General features: G+C 35.7%; 1 protein-coding gene across 1 annotated transcript in view; it reads right to left on the bottom strand.

Moving 5' to 3' along the window:
• The window catches only part of PRDM5 (PR/SET domain 5), a gene marked incomplete at both ends in the record, with an annotated part of 81523 nt that overhangs the window by 57168 nt on the left and 13020 nt on the right, over positions 1–11335 (bottom strand). The window contains one exon of the mRNA XM_079534243.1: positions 6486–6608. Within this exon, the coding sequence (XP_079390369.1) occupies positions 6486–6608 (123 nt within the window). The remainder of the gene's footprint in view (positions 1–6485; positions 6609–11335) is intronic.

Below are 11335 nucleotides of genomic sequence, written 5' to 3'. Positions count from 1 at the left end.
TATATATATATTATATATATATAAATATATATATAATAAAAAATAAAATAAATATAAATAAATATATATATAATAATATATAAATAATAGGGACACCTTGCTGGCAATTTAATATGCTACATAACTTTATCTCTGCCCAGAGGTACAATTTCTCTCAGAAAATCCTTGCAAGATAAGCGTACAAAAACCTAATTCCAGGAAGATCACAATCCCAGTGGCTTTATAGAGAAGCACTAAAGCTTTTGATTCTTCTCGCTAAAGCTTTTGTTGCAAAAACTAAAGCAGGTTTTCTTCCCCTGCTGCAGAACATGGCACTTTAATGCATGTACTCTATATACATATCCAGTATAACGCTCACCAGTACTAGCAGGGGTTAATAAACCTATAGGAACCTAAATAGAGATGCTACAATTTACTCTTCTTTAGAGGCTCTGTGGAACACAAATAAAAAAAATAAAAAAAATAAAAAAATAAAAAAGTTACACCTTCTCTCAGAATCACAAAACAAAAGGACTCCAGAGTCATCTGGTCTGTCTTTTTCAAGTGGGGACATCTAAAGCTGCTTACCCAGGACTATGTCCAGGCTCCTTTTGAATATCTGCAAGAGAGATGGGAGAGAATGCACAATCTCTCTGGACAGCCTGCATGGTCACAGGGAAGTTCCTTTTTTCCAGTTTGTGCACAATGCCTCTTGTTCTGTTGCAGAGCACCAAAGAGTCTGGCTATGCCTCTTTTGCACCTTCCCTTAAAGTACTTGCACACATTAAAAAGATCCTCCCTGAGTGTCTTCTTCTCCAGACTAAGCAGTGCCAGCTCTCCCCTGTCTTTCCTCATAGGAGAGGCATTCCTATCCCTATCCCTTCATCATCTGTGTGGCCCTTCACTGGACTCTCTCCAGCATCTTCATATCTTTTTTGTGCTGGGGAGCCGAGAAATAGACAGAGTACTCAAGGTGAAACCTCACCAGTGCCAAGTACATGAAAGGATCGCCTCTCTTCAGTAACAGACTAACTCAACAGCACTAGAGTATACTCAAACACAGACAAATGTGTGTCACACTTAAATTAAAATTTCTCCTCTTTCCTACTGAAGAATTCAAGAATCAATACACTTTTGAATTCTCCTCTCCAAACTACGTTCATTTTGATTCTTAAACTGCTTCCAAAATACTATCTCTCCTTTGTAATGCTGAAGCCACCAGTAAAATTCAGGCATTCACAAAACTGTTCAGCAATACTTAGACTTACTAAGCAGCGTAACACAATTTGGTTTTGCTTTCCCTGTTTCTTCTGTCACTCTTGCCTTTTAGATCATCCACATTTACTATGCTTACTACAGCGTTCTCTCTCCCATACTGATAGTCCTCTGTTACACTCATGAAATACATCTTCAAACCACTCTACCCATTCACAGCAGATATCTTCCTTCATATCAGTTTTTGCTAATTATTATTCTAACTCATGATTTTCTGAGCTACATTAGACCGACTCATTGCCTGCTTATTAATGAAATAATATTTGAATTTAAAATTCTGTCTGTGATGCTGGTAGTAAAACAGTTTTCATGTTAACAACAACAGAATCTTTTTCGCAAAGTAATCTCCAGCACAGAGTGTTTAATAAAAATACAGCTGAAAAACAGATAAGTTTATGCATTCAGTATAAAAGAATAATGAAGATGTAATACTAATCACTCCAAAAAATGGGGGAAAAATACAGATTTTTTTTCATAGGAGCCATTTTCCTTAGATTATTATAATTACAACGTATTTTTTGCTACATATCAGAAGTCATATTTGTAAGTAAATAGATAAGGAGTAACCCAAGGCAAAAAAAAGATTACAAATAGTACAGTTTCTGTTAATGCAGAAGTTGTAAACCTGAAGCTACTTTAAATATAATAAGGAATTAATTCATTTAATAAATACTTGAAACAAGTTAGAGAGCCCTGCAGCAATTCAACCGCAAAATGCCTAGAAAAACAATCCGTGCTGCTGCCCTCCAATCTCTTTTGTTATTTTCTAGCAGCATATTGGCACAACTGACAAAAGAGCTGTTAATGATACATGCTGGATGTTTCTAGTCAAAGAATACTTAAACATCACTGCTCCACCATCGAGCAATGCCAGAAGTCAGACCAACACACACCCCACAGTGTCACCAGAAGATCTCTCCAGAACATTTTACTACATGTTTTACTAAGTATTGCATTAAAAAAAAAAAAGCACCATTATATAAAGTAATTCCCATGCCTTTTTACCACAGAGTAAGCATTTCGTACAAGATCTAAATTTAATCACTGCATACTATTAACCTGTGATGAATTAATCATATTTTCCAGTCAACCCAAGGGTGTGGTTTACCTTATTTGTATACAGAGGCATAGGATTCCATGTTTTTTTTTTTCCTTTAAACAGAATACCAAGCACTAAGCAGCAAACAGTGAACTGATAACTTTATTTTGAATATAAGGTTATAACGTTTATCAATACTGGAGTGAAACAATGTGTTTTCACAGCAGACCAAAAAGCTCCTGTTGGAGTGTTTGGAGACTGCTGAAGAAAACTAGTGGGAAAGAGAATTAGTGAAAATTAGCAGTAGAAAGAATTCAAAAACAAAAGGACTCGTTTGGCTTCCATTTGCACATTTGTTAGTTCATACAAAGTCTCCTAGGAAATTTTGAAAGGGGAACTGTGAAGCGTACAAGCTTTATTTTCTCATTTTATAGGCTAGTATCATAAATGGTCAATTATTTTTAAGTAATCATTGCTGATTTGTGAGATTCACCAGTAAAAATTCACCTCAAAAAGTAAGCAAAACTAAAAGAGAGAAGTCAAATACTCCTTTAAAACTCCCCACCAAACTCATAAAAATTCTTCACTAATAAAAGTATCTTGAAGAGTTTTACATTTCTCCAGGGTAATTATAACGTGCTGCTGAGAACACAATTTCTTTAACCACTTCTAACTATTCTATTTTCTTTTCTTAGTTAGATAATTGGTTTTCTGTAATTATGCAGACATACTCTACTTTATTATATAAAGCATAATCATTCTTTAAGATAAAGCTTTTATTTTGTTTGATGTAGTAATCTCTATTTTGAATTCTTTTAACCTTTTAATTATCTAGGTATTTGTTTTGAAATGCAACTTCTCAACGTAGTTGTAATGAAGCATTTTAACAAAGTTTATACCTTTCCCCTGTTTGTAAAACATGTTGTCTTTGTGCAAGCAGGCAACTCACAATTCCAAATAAAGAATACTGGAAATTTTCCACTTGCATATTGTCCTCTGATTTCACAAAGCAAAGTGCTACTGCCTATTATTAAGTACAAAGATACAAAGATTATGGAATTAAAATGCTCATGGATATGTGGGCTTTTTTCTTCCCAAGAGAAATAGAGGTGCTTTGGCATTTGCACCTCCATCTGCTAAAGTGAAACAAAACCCTGAAAGGAAATATGTGCATATTTAGCTTTACTTAACATAAGCTGTACCTATTCATGCTACCTGTAGTTAAATGCATGTATATATATACATACACAAAATTTCACTCACAAAGAATATACAAGTGTTGTCAGTTGTTAATTAATGGCACTTAAAAAGTGATGACTCAGTAAATTTTTGTTTGTGTTCATTAATTTGTGTTCATGATACTTTTCCTTTCTTTAAATGACCATTTTCATTAATAAAAACACTGGATGTGACATTCTATTAAGACTTGCTCAGAAATTCAGGTTATTTTACTGAGTGTTTTATTTAAAATGTAATAACAAACATTAATTGTTCACACTGCTCCCTCTTGTGAAGCTTACCTCACATTCGCCAACACTGACTGTAATTAATATCACACTGACTATTCAGTGATTATAATACATATTTGACTAATGCCAAGGACTGATGACCACATATAAGGGTCTTTCATAGTTAGTGCTGTAAGCAGGACAACAGGTCATGCCAGAAATCTTCACGTTTGAAGTCTTGATATAACAGAAAGAACAAGACAGAAGGAAAAAAAATACAGAAATAATTTCACAGACAGTGATCATACTAAATTACCCATTGACTTGCCACAAACATCATGAAAAATCATAGCAAAGCACTCAGTCAATTATTGACAAGAGGTTTTGCTGAATGGGCGAATAGTGAACACCCTTAACATTACTCAAAACTAAACTGCAGCCTGGACGTAAAGACCTAAAGAAGTCTGATCCAAAGATTAAAGCATACAGATCCAAAGGATAAACTGATGATAAAGCTGTCAGTAGCAAAGTAAAACAGGAACAATAACAAAGTACAAAGAAACAATATCAGAAGCAAAATTGCAGATATTTTCAGCTAGCAATGGTATGCCAGAGATATGTGAAGATTATTACTTGGAGAGAAACGAATTGGTCTGGAAGACAGCAGTAGATATACCTTTAGTTTCTAGAGAGATCATCCTTGAATTTTCATTTACACAGGATCACCATGAAAAAAAGCTGCAGATGTAAACTGCAGACTGCCATTCAGTAGAACTAGAGCTTTAGAAAGTAGGAGGTGCAAATCAAGTGAAGGCAGATAACAAATCAAATTGCTATGGAGAAGAGATGCAGTAGAACAGCAGAAAGGAAATCGTAGAAAGGCTCACTGCTGAAACAAAAAGAGGAAGGACATATGAAGTCTCTAAGAACCGGCAGCAGAAATCTCACTGGACAGTGCTTGCTTAAAAGCCAAACAAGCAAAGAGCCCCTCTAGAGAACATGATATTCAAGGAAGCATCAGATCTTCAGCACAAAAATTGAAGTAACCAGTACTGAGTGCCATCAGTGTGCACCTTCCACAAAACTACATCCTGGAACTTAACTAATCTTTTATTATTATTATTATTATTAAACATTTTTCTTGTTTTACTTCATTTGTTTCTCAGCAAATAAAGGTATCTAAAAATATTTCTGATTGGCTTCAGAATAAACTTCTTTTTAATCATTTTCTCAGGGATCTGCTGGAAAATCCTGGAGGAAAAAAAAAAATCATTTCAAGACAAAAAAGCAGAACTATAATTTTAAGAAATGCTGATAAACATTTATACTGTTTTTCTACTGTTTCTCCTTTTTACTGATTTTTACACAGGCATATAGTGATATAACAAGGGGGAATGTTTTTAAACTAAAAGGAAGATTTAGATTGCACGTTAGGGAGATAAAAAATCTGCATATATATATATATGCATACACACATGCAGATTTTGATTACATTAGAGTATAAGTTGTTTTAACTTGGAACAGCTTTTTGGCAAGAATATGTCTTGAGACAAAAAAAAAATAACAGCATAGTAATTTTTGCTTACGGGGGATTGAAAATTATTTTACTGAGCTGTGTAAAAAAAAAAAAAAAAAATGCTCCAAGAGCTTGTTTACTTCATAATCTCTAAGAGGACAATAGCTATAACTAGAAAAATATGGCTGCCTTTGTTATCATTCTGCAAAGTCACAGAATGCTTCCAAAAATTTACAGATTAAGGTTCTTCAGCTTGAGAAAAGAGTTGTCAAATAAAATGGAAAGGATATAATAGTGTTCTATAAAATCAGGGATGGCACAGGATAAGGAACAAAGTGACTATTCACTGTCACACATGGATGAAGAGAAATCAAGTGAAATTAAAAAGTTGCTAAAAGAAAAGCATAAGCATGTTTCACATAATATGTAATTAAAACAATGGAACTCATTACCACACAACGTTGCAAATGAGAAATATAAAAATAAAAAATAAGCTGGATAAATTCAGATCTGCTGCCAAGACTAGAAAAAGAAAATGATCTGCTTTTATTAACTTATCCTCAAGCACTGGATGATCATCCTATCAGATAATTAGATTCTTGAATTCTCTGTTTTCTACTGGAATAATTTAAGCATCATGCTTGCTATCAAATTTGCCAAAAGCTGCATTACGTTTTAAACTAACTATAAAGCAAAGGTAAGATTTTGCTTTTCTCACATCTAAGTCCATACCTGAATTCAGCACAAAAGATCTCTGAATCACTAATCTTGATTTAGACAGCTATAGAGCTACATAGTTACGTTTCTAATTTCCATCATGAGAAGAAACAACTGCATTCAGGCAAAAACTTAATTGGACTGAGAAAGGCTGTAGTGAGAAAATTAGGCTGTCATTATAGAAGTGTACAAACTACTCCGGAAATGACTTTTTCTAAATGTAAACTGTTCATTTTACTATAAATGAGAAATAGCTCATATAATTTACTTAGCGCACTTTCATCTCAGTGGATTAATATAAATCTTTCAAAGAATATCAGATTTTAACTAACAACTCCTTCAGTCTTTATATCTTTTATTTATGGTACCATATTTAAGCACAAGTGTTCACCTCCAAAAAGGAAAGATAAGAAAAGGAAAGTCATGTTTCTCAAATCTTTTTTCTGCACAAGATAAAGATTGAACAGGAGATCAAGTTAGAAAGCAAATGGTAGGAATGTACGAAATCTACCTGGATTGCAGCCAGATTCTTTTGTTCCTGTGATGGAGCTTCATGGACAAAACGCAGCCAGTTAGAATGGCGTGGATTGCTTGCATCCAGGATATAAAGGACTTCACCTTTACTGCCACGAACCTGAAACATTTCAAAATAAGGAAAATTAACATCTAGCACATCTACCAAACACACTAACATACAAAATATTAAGGCTTGCTGGAATTCGGCAAATGAATCTCGCATAAAACAAGTATTCCTCTTTATGCTTCTTTATACCAAATACAATTATTCCTCATACAAGAAACTCATGGGCCTCAATGGGATGCACCCTCATGTACTGAGAGAGTATGTGTATTGGCAGAGGTGATTGCTGAGCCACCTTCTATCATCTTTGAAAGATCTTGGCAAACAGGATCAGTGCCTGAAGACTGGAGAACAGCCAACATCACTCTAGTCTTCAAAATGGGCAAGAAGGAGAATTTGGGAAACTACAGGGCAGTTAGTATCACCTGCATCCCTGGAAAAGTGACAGAGCAACCTGTTTCAGATGCCACCTCCAAGCAATTGAAAGAAAAGAAACTTATCAGGAGGAGTCAACATACATTCAACAAGGGGAAATTATGCTTGACCAACCTGGTAGCCATCTATGACGTCATCATTGGGTAGGTAGATGGGAAGAGAGCAAAGAATGTTGTGTACCTTGACTTCAGCAAGGCATTTGACATCATCTCCCACAACATCCTTGTTATGAAATATAGAGTATATATGTATAAGTGTTATATAGAGTATATATATATAAGTGTGGAATAGATAACTGGACAGTGAGGTGGACTGTGAAATGGCTGACTGGCAGAGCTCAGAGAGTTGTTATCAGCAGCATAGAGTCTGGTTGGAGGCCTGTAACTAGCGGTGTTCCCCAGCGGGGTTCTGGGTCTGGTCATGTTCAACATTTTTATCCCTTCATCCAGGTTGTTGATGGAGTCCTCCCTCAGCAAGTCTGCTGATGATAGAAAACTGGGAGGAGTTGCTGACACTATGGAAGGTTGTGCTACCATTCAACAAGACTTGAACGGACTGGAGAGTTGGCAGGGAAAAACCAGATGAGAATTAACAAGAGCAAGTGTAGAGTCTTGAGCCTAGGAAGGAATAACCTCATGGATAAGAAATAATCTGCTGGAGATGAGCTCCGTGGAGAAAGGCCTTGGGGTCCTGGTGGTCAACGGGTTGGCCTTAAGCCAGCAGTGTACCCTTGTACCCAAGAAGGCCAATGGTATTCTGGGGTGAGTTAAGAAGAGCGGAGCCAGTAGGTTGAGGGAAGTAATCCTCCCCCTTTGTTCTGCCCTGGTGAGGCCACATCTGGAGTACTATGTCCAGTTCTGGGCCCCTCAATTCAAAAAGAGAAGGGATCTCCAAGAAGAAGTCCAGCAGAGGGCCACAAGGATGATAAGTGGCCTGGAGTATCTCCCCTATGAGGTCTGTTCTGCTAAGGAAAAAGAAGACTGGGAGGGGAGCTGAGAAATATTCATAATTATCTAAAGAGAGATGGGAGGCAAATGGATGAGGCCAAGCTCTTCTCAGTGGTGCATAGCAATATGACAAGGAACAATGGCCTAAAATTGAACATAGGAAGTTCTGTAGTAATGTGTGGAAGAGCTTTTCACAATAAGAAGAGCAATGGAGCACTGGAACAGATTGCCCAGAGAGATTGTGGAATCTCCTTCTATGGAGATATTCAAGACCCATCTGGATACTTATCTATGCAACTTATTGTGCAGTACCTTCTTCAGCACGGGGATTGAATTCAATATCTATTGAGGTCCTTTCCAACCCCCGTGGTTGTGTGTAATTCCAAATCCAGAAAATACCATTTCAGTATTGTCAGCACTACTGCTAACATAACTGTACCACATAAATACTAAATATCCCAGAAACTCTTATTTTTTCGAAACTGTATTTTGTGATGTGAACTTCCCTCCTAAGTCTCCCATAGTTTTTTTTCAGTTGTTTTCTTTTTCCTTACATACATCAGAAAAACTATCTTCAGAACAGTACAAATGCATTTAACCATTTCGCATACCCTATTTTACAATTCAGCTGAACATCTTTCATATACACCTATTCAAGAGAAATATAAATATGTAGCCCCAGTGATTATCAGTCAGACTTAATTTTTTCAGTCAGAGAAGAGAGAGCTCCAAGAACACCTTGTACCAGCTGTCTGGTACCTAAGGGGGGCCTATAGGAAAGCTAGAAAGAAACTCTTTTTGCAGAGTGTAGCAACAGGACAAGGGTTAAAAGCTTAACACTAAAAGATGGTTGATTTAGATTAGATATTAGAAATAAATCCTTCATGATGAGGGTGGTGAGACCCAGAGAATCTGTGGATGTCTGGAGGTGTTCAAAGCCAGGTTGGATGGAGCCCTGGGTAGCCCGATCTAATGGGTGGCAATCAACAGCATAAGGATTGCAACTAGATGATTTTTAAGGCTCCTTCTAAACCCAAGCATTCTATGATTATATGCTGGCCTGAAATAATGATTTCAGTAACAACAAACTGACATACTACATAGGTGAAGGGGCATAAATTATTTGGTATGGCAAACAAACACGCTCAGATTTTGTTCACTAAGTGAAGAATCAACTTTTAAAAGTAGCGCTGTAAAACTGAAGGCACAGGTAAGCACAACAGCTTTAACAGATGAATGAGTCATTGCACTCCAGAGCATCAGCAGTAGTAGAACCAATGTCTTCAAATAATATTTACTAATAATTGTAACACCAAATCTAACAAATTATCTGATATTTCTGTTAGCAAATGTTTTAAAGAAAGAATTACTTAAGACACAATCTCCACATCAGGAGCTTTTGCATATCATCGCAGACCCACAGAATTTCTATGATTGCGACAAAATACTAGTTTGCATTGTCAAAACTAGGAATAGAAAGAGAGACCTAATTTTAATCAAGTGATTCTTTGCTCTTAAAACACAAAGAAATACTGCTGAAATAATACAGCTCCATTTATGACATTTAAAAATGGCTTCCTTGTTTTCTTTTAAATAGTGTATCACTTGAATCTCTCTGAAACAGAAGACAGAAAGCCATGAAGAAAGGTCACAGGAACTACAAAAATTCCATATGATTTATTTATATGAGGAACATATTTTCATCCATCAACAAGAAGTTTCCAGAGTAAGTATTTCCTAAGAGCTAGGGATTTCAGCTATGCAAGATCAAAATTAGATTGTCATCATGGCTTTGTATTTAAATTGTTCACATTCTTGCTGTATTTGTTTTTTACAGATGCAATATGTCTTCAGTATGTCTGCTTAAGTTACCTACACTTTTAAGATATCGTTAGAAAAAAGAACTGTATTTAATTATCATAATTGCTGATGACAGCATGTTGTTCTTATATTAATACAAGAAACCTACTGTGGCTCTGCAAACACATATAAGTCTTTGAAATATATTACTGTTGTTTTAAAGGAAGACGTATCTTAAGAAGCATATATCATGAAAAGGTGCCAATATTTTAAATTTTAAAAGTTATTCAACTTTCAAATGCACAGATTAACCAAAGCCAAAAGTGTCAAATCTACAGACTTAAACACACCTGGAAACAATATTATTTAACACTAAGTGCTAGAACACCTTCTCTAGAGAGGCTGCTGGATCATCTTTCTTGGAACTAGTCAAGAGTTGTCTAGACACAGTCCTAGAAAACTGGCTGTAAGTGGATCTGCCAGAAAAAGGGAGTTGGACCAGATAACCTCCAGAGGTCCTTTCCTGGCTTAGCTATTCTGCAATTTGCTGATTATTCCACTAGGAAATAATATCTGCTCCTTGCTGGAACTGTTGGGTTCACCAGTAATTTGGGCAGAATAACTGCAAACCATAAAAGTGAGTCCCAACTTTACACAAAAATACATGTAAATGGTGTATTTACCTTTTTAAAAGTTCCCACCCCCTTCCTCACAGAAGTATTGCACCAATTATATTGTAATAATCACCCTCTTCGAAGCACCCACAGAGCAAAATTTCACTTGGCCTGGTTAACAGTGAAGATGAACATCTGTGAGCAATTGAAGTCAAGCTAATGGCTCTGTGACTTAACTACAGCTACTAAAGACTGCATTAGGGAGGCCCACCATGCATGTCCTATAAAGGTTTCCATCAGATCTTGGGATTAGAAAAACAATCAAGATCCTATTATGAAAAGCATACATTACACAACTAGCTTTTCATCCATTCTCCTGCATTAGCTTGATTCTTAAACTATGTAGCAATGACTTATATTCACAGCAGCAATATGTAGTCATCTCTGCCAATCCATGAAGAGATGCCAAATACAAAAAGACTTAACACAGAAAGAAACTATTGATAAAAGAATACAATAAATTCTTCAAAAACATGCTATATTTTCTATAGCTTTTTTTCCACCTCATAAAGAAATAATATTGCATTAAATGCACAAAGGTGAGGAAGGGAAAAAAAAATAGAGAATCACAGTCAAAACATCATACTTAACACAGACTGGATTGGTGATATTTACCATTCCTTTCCTCACCAATTAGATGGACAAGTGTGTGTTTTAAAATGTGTAAATGGTCTTTGAGCACCACAGCAGAGAATATCAAACTTTATTTATTTATTTTTTAAAATCCAACAAACAGACTAGCTCCTGCTTTGCAAGTATACTCTTCAAACTAAAAGGCAGTACAAACTAATCATGGTGGTTAAACAAAATAAATAGTTAGACTCTATAATATATTCAGTTGAAAGTAAGTGTACTTAAATATTATCCATACTGAACTATTAATGAATTTCAATGACAATTGGAGTATGTCCCAAAGGACGCACTC

The sequence above is a fragment of the Tetrao urogallus genome (assembly GCF_951394365.1).
Source record: "Tetrao urogallus genome assembly, chromosome: 4".
Lineage (NCBI taxonomy): Eukaryota > Metazoa > Chordata > Aves > Galliformes > Phasianidae > Tetrao > Tetrao urogallus.
This window is presented reverse-complemented; position numbering and strand designations above follow the sequence as displayed.